The sequence below is a fragment of the Tursiops truncatus genome, chromosome 11, assembly GCF_011762595.2.
Source record: "Tursiops truncatus isolate mTurTru1 chromosome 11, mTurTru1.mat.Y, whole genome shotgun sequence".
Lineage (NCBI taxonomy): Eukaryota > Metazoa > Chordata > Mammalia > Artiodactyla > Delphinidae > Tursiops > Tursiops truncatus.
Window position 1 is genome coordinate 34,269,089 of NC_047044.1, and position 12,730 is coordinate 34,281,818.

The window sequence follows — 12,730 nt, forward strand, 5'->3', positions numbered from 1 at the left end:
GGATTTGCTGTATGAAAATAATAAACTTTTTTTCTCCTGTGAATCCGTCTTATGTCATTTTAATCACCAACCAAAAGAACTAAGAGGGGAAAGAGGCGAAATTTCCCCTCCCCCAATATATCCCTTAATGTCTTTTCCCTTAATATCAAATGAATAAATAGATGAACATGCCAACAGATGAAATTCTGTATAAGACAAATTTACAGGGATGGCATGCAATTGTGTATATAATTCTATAAGCAATAAAATAAGGGATGTACTTTAGTCAGAGAGGGGAAAAAGGAAGAATTAAGAAAAAGGGTCTCAAAATTCTACTTACTTACGAATGAACCGAGTCAACATTATGCAGTGGGGTATATCTGAGATCAAAGTAGATTTTTGCAAGAAGGAAGAAGTTAGCTAAAAGAAAATGTGTGTGAAGCCCTTGTGTACTTTACAATTCTTATACTTCTGGAAATAATAAGCTCTGAAAGGTCAAGGACAGTCATATGTTTTACACTCTGTAGAAAGAGTTTGCATCTTAAAAATTAATAAGAAAGGGTCTTTGGTATTTTAAATATTTTTCCTTATTAAATATTATTGTTTTTCAACTTAAAATTTTACAGGTACCCACAGAATATTGGACATAGAGATCCAGGATCCATAAGACTTTATCACCTTGAATCAAAGATTCCTTTGATATCCTCCTCCATCTTTTATTCCTATCAACTAACATATTTTTAAAAAGGATTAACAAACTTACCAAAAGGGAATTAAAAAAAATACCACTGCCCGCACTTTCCAATGCCTAAGAATAGCAAGGTGGTAAAAAGAGAATTAGACGATGAGGTTATTGAGTCTGTCAAAGACCTTCTTTCCAATGAAGACTCAGCTGATGATGCCTTTAAGAAAAGTGAACTAATTGTTGACGTCCAAGAAGAGAAAGACACAGATGTTGAAGAAGGATCTGAAGTCGAAGATGAAAGACCAGCTTGGAACAGTAAACTACAATACATCCTGGCCCAGGTTGGATTTTCTGTAGGATTAGGGAACGTGTGGAGATTCCCATACCTCTGTCAGAAGAATGGGGGTGGTAAGTTTCTGTTTTCTGCTTTTTTTTTGAGTGATACATTGCTGAGCAAATTGCAGTTGATTATGTCAAATAGCCCCTGTTGTTGCTGTAGTTTCACTATTTTAGAAACTATGAATTCCACTGTAAAACTAGGGAGACACTTTTGCTGGAAGTAATTTCAGCTCTGAATTTCAGCTCTGTTTTCAGATTAGGTTTCCATAGGAGCAGATGGCTTGCTATGAACACTCAAGGATTGCTTAAGGTCATAAATTCTCAAATTCTTTCTGTGGATGCTATTAACATCTCTAAATTACTGACTTTTCTAACCAGTGTTCCATCCCTTGTGCCTATCAGTTATTCACTTTGGAGAAAAGTCCTCAAGTTTTTGATATGAGACGATATTGGTGAACAAGACAAGAGAGAATTTTCTGTCCACAATTTATTAACTCTGAATTTTAAGTTGTTTCCCTCTTCAAAAAAGCAAAAATTTCATATAATTTAGAATGATTATAGTCTTCAAATGCTGATCAGAACTTTGTATATCCTAGTAGAAAGAATTTAACCAGATAATTAATATAATGCCAGATAGTCTTCATCCTCAGATATTAGCATCCTTACGATGATAATTACCATTTCTGATTTTAAACATATTATCTAGATCAACATGATATTTAGCTTTTTGTATTTGTGCATATAATTACCAGGTGTTATTTAGTGAAAATTATCTTAAAATCAAGAAAATAAAACCATATACAAGAGAGTACATTGTTCATGTAGGATACAAGCTCAATAGTACACCAAAGTCAAACTGAACATTAAGTTAACTAACATTTGAGTTATTAAATTAAAATAACTTTAATATTAAGCTTTACTTTCTTTACCATTACTATCTTTACCATATACATATATGGAAGCTGTTCAAACAAGTGTGATTAAACACTAAATATTCTGTAAGCAGCATTTCAGCACATAAAGGAAAGACTGAATATTTTGGTCTTTGATTCCAGTTTGTGATAGTTTTGCTGACTGGAAAAAAACATGGTTTTATTTTATTTTTGATGTAGTTACAACCTATATATCAGATGAAATAATAAAACCATTCATATATGAAATGGTTTCTTTTCAGTCACTAATAGATAAAAAGCTAAGGTGTCATGGTGACAAAATATGTTTAAGGTCTTGCTTAGTTAATTCAACCAGGGACAAAACTACAGGTTTGGGGAAAAGTAGCCTGTCTGACAAATCTGCCAGAGAGGTAAGAATCAGTACATGAAGTTGGTGATGCACTACCCATCACTCCACTGAAACAGCAAGCTCCTCTAGCTAGTCTTTAACATCACAGATGAATTATTTATTAAATCAGCTACAAGCAGCTATGTACTGCCCTGCTTTCTGTTTCTCACAAATCATCCCCATTTGCAAGACTGGCAAAAGATGAATTCTGATTTTCAGACCTTTCACCTTATGAGCCTAACTGGCAATACTATTAAGGAAGACCACTATCTTGGCTGAAAACTCAGGTTGCTTTCCATTTAATACAGTATTTGTCTTGGTGGAGAGCTCTAAAGGATTTCATAGTAATCAGTTGTTAGCAAAAATGGCTCCTCCTCTTTACTTTCTTTCATATATAAAGATAGTCAAGATGCCCTTCCTAGTATTGTTTCCTCTCTTCTAATTACAAATGCTAGAGAGTGACATTATAAAACACCAATGGGCTTTATCGTTTCAAGATGGCTGTTGGAGTTCAAAAGGCAGTACTCAGCGTGCAGTATGGCATTGAGCTGTCTAGGTATTTGACTGTTTAGTCAAACAGTCTCAGGTTACGTAAATCTTATTCATCATTTGAGGCACTTTATGAATAACAGAATAAAAAGTAATAGACCAATATAAGTTGATTTGTCTGAAGATATTACTGAAAGCACAATGGTTAAGCTTAATAAGTGTTATAATGTAGAAGCTACCAGCTCAAATTTTGAAGTCAGTTTGACTATAAAGCCTGGCTCTTTCCCACATTATCCAGGTGACCATTCACAGGTTAACTATTTCTTCTGGCTGAATTCCCACACCTGTACAATGAGGAAAATACTGGTACTTGCCCCATTGGATTCTTGTGAGGAATAAATGAGTAACTACATGTAACATGGATAGAAATGTGCCTGGCAAATAGTAAATTCTCAGCTGTAGTTTAGCTATGACTATTTTTGTTATGGAGGCTCGTGTTAGAGAAATTTGAGTTAGAAGAAAAGGCCAGGTATCTAATAGTGTGTCATGAACACATAACGGAGGAAATGCTCCCAATGAGTCCAGTCTTAATTCATTCTCTCTTTTCCTCCTAGTCATTCACACACATATAAACCAATTCACACTCCAGGATTTGAGACGTGTTAAAATGCACTGAAACATGTTCAGGTCATTAGTGCCTGAATGTTATTAATCATTTTAGAATTTGAATTTTGATAATTCTGTTTTATAATCTCATGCATCAATGCTTTACATTGCATACCTCTTTGTAGATCAACTCATGTCTCAAAGACTGAAAATCAGCTGTAAGGGAGTAGAGATTTTCTACCAACCACCATGTTAAGGGAAATTTTTTTTGTAATTCAATTTCTTTTTTTAAAAAACATTTATTTATTTATTTATTTGTCTGCACTGGGTCTTAGTTGCGGCACGCGGGATCTTTAGTTGTGGCATTCGATCTCTTAGTTGCAGCATATGGGATCTAGTTCCCTGGCCAGGGATTGAACCTGGGCCCCCTGCACTGGGAGCGCGGAGTCTTAGCCACTGGACCACCAGGGAAGTCACTAATCATGTGTCTTAAATTGAAATTTAGCTGTAAAATAATATATATATTTTTCAAGTATGAAAACTTTACTACAAGGAAAATAGCACATATATTTTACAATAGCTATTAAATAGCTCAGTTTAGTCAGTCCTCCCTACCCCTTAACAGAATTTTGGAAAGCAAAAAATTACTTGTTTCCTGAAGTGAACTTTTTATATGACATATATATATATATATATATATATATATATATATATATATATATATATAGGAAAAAATGACATTTGTCTGTGGTAGAAGTTCTTTTTCCTTTTTTTTTTTTTCTCTTTCAGTCTAAGCAGCCATTTCTTCTTCCCTGTTGTTAGTTAGGAAGAGTCAGTTTTAATACCATAACATCTCACTCATTTTGATTTATCAGATTTGAAATGCATGATTTAGATGAGTTTGAATAAAATTTAATAAATGACTTCATTAACGTCGTATGAATAAGATTTCCAGGAGTTTGTGAAACCTATTTGAGAAAATAATTAATTTTAAGGAAGCAATTATTTTTACAAAAAATAAAGCTGGTTTACCATTTCAATAAAATGAAACTAAAACTATTCATTGGTATCCTTACTTTTTTCATAATTATTTTTTATCAGAAACTCTTTGTAGCAGTCAAATTCAAGTTTCAAATACCAGAAAGCTTAAAGTAATGAAATTGCATTTTCTTTAAAGTCCTTTGTAGTTATACTATATGGAAGTTTAAATATCATCTTTCGTGAGATAATCAGAATTAGTGTATTCTCTCCTGTGACTGTTGAAAATATAATCTATTTTATTTGTTCTTGTTTCTGTAGGTGCCTATCTTTTGCCATACTTAATACTGCTTCTGGTAATAGGTATTCCCCTTTTTTTCCTGGAACTTTCTGTGGGTCAAAGAATTCGGCGAGGAAGCATTGGTGTGTGGAATTACATAAGCCCTAAACTGGGAGGGATTGGATTTGCAAGTTGTGTAGTAAGTTTCCTGGTATGGTATATGCCTTATAATTTTTACAGGGTTTGTAATTATATAGTTTGAATTTAAATGAAACCTTTGAGTGTGTATTTCTACTCAACTCTTTAATCATGTTTTAAAAAAACACTACTGGAGCTTGCACTAATACACAAAACAAGCTGTAAATTTAAATGTAGTTCAATCTTGTTAACACATGTTCTTAAGGTCTATGAGAGTCATCGTTTTAGAAAAGATAATGCTTTGCAAATAAAAATAAAATAAGGAGGTTTTTTTTAAAGTATTAAATGGGTTTTATGCATTTCATCTCATTGTTTCAAAGGAAGGGGCATGAGAGGTTTAATATAATCACACTATTTTATTTTGCAGGTATGCTTTTTTGTGGCTCTCTACTACAATGTCATCATTGGCTGGAGTTTGTTTTATTTTTCTCAGTCTTTTCAGCAACCTCTACCTTGGGATCAGTGTCCTTTGGTGAAAAATGCTTCACACACTTGTAAGACATGTACCATGTAGTGTTTTTGTATCTAAAGATCATACAGTTGGTAAAGGCAGGAGCTTTCAAGATTCTTTTTTTTAAATAATGTGAAAAAATCTTTCAAAATTGTTACTATAACAAACTTTCCTTGACATACTCAGAAAGATAGATGTCTGGCATCATTTAATTTATCTAGCTCTTTCCAAGTAATTTTATTGTGCCCCATGATGTTAAGGGTAAACAATTATAAGCCTTCAATTGTAAATTTTGACAATATTTTATTCTGTATATCTTTATTGATGCCTTACAGTTTCATTAAAATAAAAAAGAGGACAAAAAGAGTTTAGATTGAAGGAATTGTTTTTATGTCTTGGGTTGTTTTTCTATGGTTTTCTTATCATTTATTTTTATATCCTAGAATATAAAGAACAATTCCCTAGCGCTGTCCAGTAAATATAGAATGCAACTCACATATGTAGTCTAAGATGTCCTAGTAGCCATATTTACAGAAAGTAAAAAGGGAGAGGTGAAATATTTTATTTAATCCAATATATCCAAAATATTAACATTCCAACATATAATTAATATAAACATTAGTTACGTAATAATTTACACTGTTTTTCTCATACTAAGTCTCTAAAAGCCCCTTTGTACTTTATATTTACTGCACTAGTCACTCTAAACCAGCTCCATTTCAAAAGTCACACATGGCTAGAAGCTAGCATTTTTGACAGCTCTGCCCCCAGGAAGTCAATCAGATAATTCTGGGGGCAGAAGGGGCTATAAACCTGATACATTTTAATCACCTTGATAAAAATCTCACATATTCCTATTTTAGAAATGTGTAATAACAAATGTCAAAGAGGATTCATGTCTGTTGACTTTTTCACATTTTTGCACAGTTGAGGTTTCATTGTGGATTTAAATACTTCTGTAGAATAGTAGTACTTTTCTAGGAAAAGTTAAGAATTGATTTACAGGCTTACTGGGGGGGAAATGGCCTCATTATTCTTTATAGTCTGAAATGACTGTGTTACCTTTCTTTCTACAGTCGTAGAGCCAGAATGCGAAAAAAGTTCTGCCACTACCTATTATTGGTACAGAGAAGCACTGAATATTTCCAGTTCCATTTCTGAAAGTGGGGGCTTAAACTGGAAGATGACCGTCTGCTTGCTGGCTGCCTGGGTTGTGGTGTGCTTGGCTATGATCAAAGGCATTCAGTCTTCTGGAAAAGTTAGTATGTTAGAGCCCCTCCTGCTTCTGCTAATCACCTCATCACCATTCCTGGGAACTATCTCCCCCACCCACTATAAACCTGTGTGGGCAAACTGCAAGTAGCACTTTACTCTCTCGGCAGTTAATTAAAGATTGGTAAAAAGTAGTGCTTTAAAAAATGTATTTAAATCAAGGAAAGGACATAAATAAAGATATAAGTGTTTTATAATGAAATCTAAAGTTGTTTATAATCTTTCCCTATTTTATCAAGATCTGTTTTGAGCTTTTTTGTCAATACTTAAAAGTCCTTTCTCGTTGCTGGTATTCAGCTGACCTTAATGTTTTTAGTTCTCTGATTAGTTCCAATCATGGAAATTGGGAAAAGTGGTAGAATAAAGAATTTGTTTATTTGTGTTATATCATTCATTTTTCTCTACTACAGGTGCTCTAGGGAAAAGTTGCATAAAAGATTTAAAATAGTCTAGTGTGGAGTGTTTCTTAAAGATATGAACATTAGGTAGTTATGATATATCTCAACAAGGAATTCAGAGTAATATAAAAGACTAAAGGGCATGCCTGCCAGGGCAAATGGAAAATTTTATAAGGCTGTGCTTGAGAAAGACAGTAAATCAATTCTAGATACCCCAGGAAGTCAATCAGATAATTTTTTAAAAGGATGCATTAGGAAAGTAATTGTTATTCACTATTTTGTTTCCATATTACATTTTTTCCCATTATTATTGCCATTGTTTTAAAGCTCTCTACTTCTTTTGTTTGGACCATAGCAAGAATTAATCTTGGTTCATCTTCTCTCTGCCCTTTAACAACCCATCTCTACTGTTTTTTCTTTCCAAAGCATAGATCTGATCATATATCCTTCCAGGCTAACATATTGCCACTTACCATGATATACTAGTAAGAGTGGGAATAGTAGTAGTAGTAGCAGCAGCAGTAGTGGTAATAAATGATGATGATGGAGATGATTCTGATAATGATGAGAACAAGAACAATAACAGAAGGCAAAATTTATTACCTGTTTACTTTGTTCTAGGCACTGTGATAAATGCTATATATACTTTATCTCAATTAAATCTTAAAAAAAAAAGAAAACAAAAACCAACTCTAAGAAGTAATTGCTACTCTCAGACCTGCTTTACAGATAAAAGAACAAGTTTGAGAAAACAGGTAACTTGCTCAAAGAATCACAGTTAGTAAATGCTAGTACCTGGATCAAACCCAGCTCTGTCTAAATCTAAAGCCCATGTTATTTAATTGCAACACTATAACGTCTCTCACTGTGGTATATTTTTTCCCACAAAAAGTGAACTCTTTTAGGCGAAGTCTGTCTAATTCATCTTTGCTTCCTGTTACTTCATATTTAATTAGAAATGTTTGACAATTTTTTTAAACTTGTTAATCACAGCTGATTTTACATTTACCTTCCTGATGGAACTTCTATACCATTTTTCCTTTGTAGAAATGAATGTGGTAGATAACACCATATTCTGTGAATGTTAGTGTATTCTGTGATTAAGTTAGTTCAATTAATTCGTTCCATTTGGTGTGTCTTCTACTATGTCAGGGCCCCATTACAGTCAAGTTATAAATAAAGGACTAGATTCCTAAGCCAAATCTAACCACATTTATGTGCTTCCTAAGATGATGTCATTTGATAGAAAGAGGACCAACTATGGTCAGCCAAAGAAGTCCAAAAATCCCTCTGCTCGAGTCTTACCACCACATTTTATTTCTTCTTTGTCTGAGTATGTGTCTTATCATTTAAAGAACTATTCATCCTTTTCTTATCACAACATTGGGGATGTTTTTCTTATGTCGTGTAATATAACTTTATCTGGAAAAATTTAATACAATTTATAGACTACATGTAGTTTATTATTTCAACAAGAAGGCTTCAGGGAGAGGGTAGCTTTTCAGCAGACTTTGAAGAAAAAATTTAGTAGGCACAGATGGGGAGAAAGCTGTAAGTAATATGAACAAAGTTATGAACATCTAAATTGTGACAATTCCTCATTCTGAGACAATGAGCTAAATATAATAAGAAATTTATTAGGAATAAATGTAAAGCTCTGTTTGCCTGCCAAACAAAAAAGCTTCCAAATAAACAATCACACAAATGCAGTATAGAGATATATTGTTTAAGGGTAATGAAGTTTAAGGGTAGTATGTGAAAAAAAAACTTAGAGAATTTAGCAGCTGAAAGAAAAGTCAACTTGTGATATCCCTAGCCAAAACACACACACACATACACACACACACACACACACACACACACACACACACACACAATGCTAATTTGAAACTGAATGAATTAAGACAGGAGTATGACAGTGTCATTCTCCTTTAGGTCAGGTAGGCACATGCCAGTTGAACCACACCTGTAATACTGGATTTTACTGAAATCTTTACTACTTTGTTATGGAAAAGAGCCATCTCAGCTTTGTGATCACAATCTTCCAATAGTTGAATAAAAAGAGGAATAAGCCTTATTCTGTGTGGTCACAGAGAACAGGACCATGATCAAATATTTGGAATTATGCAGAGTGGCGGGATGGTGGTAAATCTTCAAGGAAAGGAAGACCTTTCAGGAATCAAGCCTAGTAATAATGAAATCAGTTGCACAGTGGTAGAGAGCTCAGCACTACTGGAGGTGGTCCAACAGAGGTGGTATGGTTGCATGTCCCTTTGTTGGAGCCTCTATGCAAGGGATGCCTGCCCCCAGGGGAAAGATAGAAATGAGAAGCTCTAGGCTTTCTTCTAACTCTAATATTTTCTACTAGCACTACTTTGCCATTAGTACTACTACTGTGCTAAGTAAGTACTCTACATACATTAGCTTGTTTAATCTTTCTAGCAGCAAGATGATTTGCATGTTCTTATCCCCATTTTACTGCAAAGTTAAGCTTAGGGAAAATAAATAATTGGCCAGAATTAAACAACTGATAAGTGGCAGAGTTAGAACTAGGCTATGAAATCCTCAAAGAGAATGACTCTTTCTGAAGGTATGTTTAAAATAAACATTTTAATATGTAAGAGAGAAAAACAACTAAATGATTTCATATATTTTCTTTTTTTTAATAGTTGAGTAAAATGAAAATATTTTCATGCAACATTTTGATTGATAAACTTATGTCTCTTACTGAATGTACTTACTGTGAAAGGCATGTCAGTTTTTAAGGCCCAGGGAGTCTTAAAATCAGCCAGAGAAACGTATTTCATTGTTTCACTTCCAAGTTCTTAAGAATAATACTTAAGGGTCATTCATCTACTCACTGAACACATATTTATTGAGCACCTACTATGTGCCAGGCACTGATCTAGCTCAGGAGGTACAGTGGTGAACAAGGCGGACAAAATACCTGTCTTCATGGAATGTCCATTCTAGTGGCAGAGGCAGACAATAAACAAATCATAAAATAATATCAGGTAGCAATGCAAAATATAAAATAAGGAGAAAGTGTTTGGGGTAGCATTTTACATATAGTCAGGTAGAATTTAAACTATTTTCAATAATATTATTCAACTGACAATTTTATTATTATGAGACCCATATGATTAAATAAAATGAATTTGTGTTTAAAAGCACAACATGGATACCTCTGTAAAATGCTGACCTAAGACACATCTTTAAATCTCAGAATTTAATGATTAAATATTTGTCCTTTACCTGCTCACAGAAGAAAAAAATTCAGGTGTGAACACTACCTATTACTACTTAAGTTTTTAAGTGTTTAAAATCTTGACTGTTACTTTTCTCCATGTTGCATCCAACATGAAATTGTCCTGTTCCTTTTTGGACAAAGCTATCCTTATCTTATCAGAGTCTTATCACTGAAGCCAGATGAGTATTAAGAACTCAAATATGTGTTGAATTAATAAATGAAATTTGAAATGTCTCATCATATAATTAGTACCTAATTTTTAAAATACTGTAAAATAAAGATGAGGGTTTTTTGTTTGTTTCTTTTTTTTTTTTAGGGAATGTGTACAGAAAGGAAAACTTCCTATGAATTCTCTCTTAATGTACAATATTTTTGAGTATCTAAGAATGTGCAAAGGTTAATAGGCCACCATCTTTATCCTCATGGAACCCATAATTTAATGGGTGAGACAAATAATGACAGCAGAATAAATGCAGTAAGATGTACAAATAAAAAGTGTATGACAGTATAGAGCATAGAGGCAGCCACTGAAATTAACCTGGAATTGGGGGAGGGCTTCACAAAGCAGGTAACTTTTGGGCTAGAGTTTGACAGTTGAAGAAGAGTTCACCAGAAACTTCAGAGAGAGGACATTGGAGGCATGGAAAACAGCATGTGCAAAGCCCAAAGTTTGCTGAGTAACCCCGTGTGACTTTTACATACAATTTGTGAAGCTTGTGGGAAATGAGGCTGGAAATGTAAGTTGACTGCAGGTATTAAAGTATCTATGGACACTGGTAAAATGACTGGCTGTTACTTAACAAACGGTGTGAAATATTTGAAGATTTTTAGCAGTTCATTACACCATCAGATCCTTAGAAAGATCTTTCTGGTAGCAGTGTGGGTGATGAATTTCAGGGATGAAGAGGAGAGCTGGCAGGGAAAATCAAGAGGCAAAATGAGGAGGAAGCTAATAGTGAAAAGTGACACATCACTGAGGATGAAAACGAAGGGACAGATGAAATTTGGAGTCAATTGGACCTGTTGGTCAGTTGTTATGGGATGTGGGGAAGAGAACCATATTCAGGTGTGTTAGAGTTGTTTAGCCTGGGCAAATACACATACAGGAAGAATCATTTCTTCCTTTAGCTTCTAATTTGAAATTATATTAAAAATATACTGAGGGTACACTGTATTTATTGGAAAAAATCATAATCAAACTATCCAGATTATTTTAGTGTGCAGCCTTCATTTTCATTTTTAAAATAAATGCATTAATGGAAGTCCTTTAAGTCATTTATAAGGCAGCAAATTTGAGTTCTGTTAAAAAAAAAAAAAACAAAGCAATTGTGCAAAGGTGAATCCATGCTTCTGGTTAGCCCCAAGATTTGTGAAGAAGAATCATAAAAGGAATAGCTGTAATCAAGTGAGATCAAGGCTACTTGAATAGATATATAGTAGACCCACAAATTTAAAGAATGCTAAAAGGGGGCAGAAAGAATGAAAAAAATGTACTCCATCTAAAAGCATTCTGATAAGAAGAAATCAAGAAATGTGGATGAATGGATGCAATTTAAAAATTATACCATTTTTATAAATAAAAATTTAAAAAATTATACCATTTTGAAATGATCAAAAAATTATATTTCTTTACAACTAATTAAAATATAATTATTTTTAGAAAAAATATGGGTTTCTAATTATGCTGAGATTTTATTTGTAATATTAATTTTTTTCTTAGAATGCTTAATATAATTATAAGGTATACAGAACAGTAGAAGAGGGGCAAATTATTGTGTTGACTTACCTATTGTTTGTCTACAGTTACTATAGGATTCCATATCTCTAACCTGCCTGAGCCATCCTCTGCTATGGCAGTTTTTTTCTCCATTCTTCCTACCCTTCCTCCATTCCTTCCTCCTCAGATAAGTATTATATACGTACTATGTGTTAGGAACTCTGTTAGGTATTTGAGATTTGGTAGTGAACAGGAGAGAAGAAGTCCTTGCCCTCACAGAGCTTATATTCCAGTAGGGGAGATTGAAAATTAACAAATAAACAAGATAATTTCAACAGTGTTAAATGCTGTCAAGACAAAACAAAATAATATTGAAGGTTCATGGGGCATAGAGGAGGGCAGATGGAGGTATACTGGATGAGAAAAAGGCATCACCTTATTCTGGGTGTTCTAGGTAGTCTTGAGAAAATGAAGATAATACGTAAAATAACAAAGAGGAGCGAGTCTCGGACAGATGAGGGAAATGAATACCTCAGACTGAGGGCACAGCCTGCTCTGGCCCTGAAGCTAAAGAGCTTGGTTTCCCTCGGGGCTGAAGCTCAGCTGGGGGAAGAGTGGTGGGGCAGGCAGGTAGGCAGCCTAGTCTAAGGCTTTGCAGGACAGAGGGAGAAATTTGCCTTTTACTCCAACTGCATTAGAGATCCCTGGAGTGGGTTAAGCAGGGAATGAGATAACCTGAGTGGTAGCTTGGAAACTAGAATATTACAAATAGTGCAGAACTACTTCTGGATGTTTGACTTTAGCAAA

General features: G+C 34.0%; 1 protein-coding gene across 1 annotated transcript in view; it reads left to right on the forward strand.

The window, feature by feature from the left end:
• The window catches only part of SLC6A15 (solute carrier family 6 member 15), a 47,418-nt gene that overhangs the window by 19,137 nt on the left and 15,551 nt on the right, over positions 1-12,730 (forward strand). Inside the window, exons 2-5 of the mRNA XM_019918729.3 lie at positions 606-1,072; positions 4,679-4,836; positions 5,203-5,329; positions 6,363-6,544. Coding sequence (XP_019774288.1) covers positions 784-1,072; positions 4,679-4,836; positions 5,203-5,329; positions 6,363-6,544 — 756 coding nt within the window. The 5' untranslated portion in view covers positions 606-783. The remainder of the gene's footprint in view (positions 1-605; positions 1,073-4,678; positions 4,837-5,202; positions 5,330-6,362; positions 6,545-12,730) is intronic.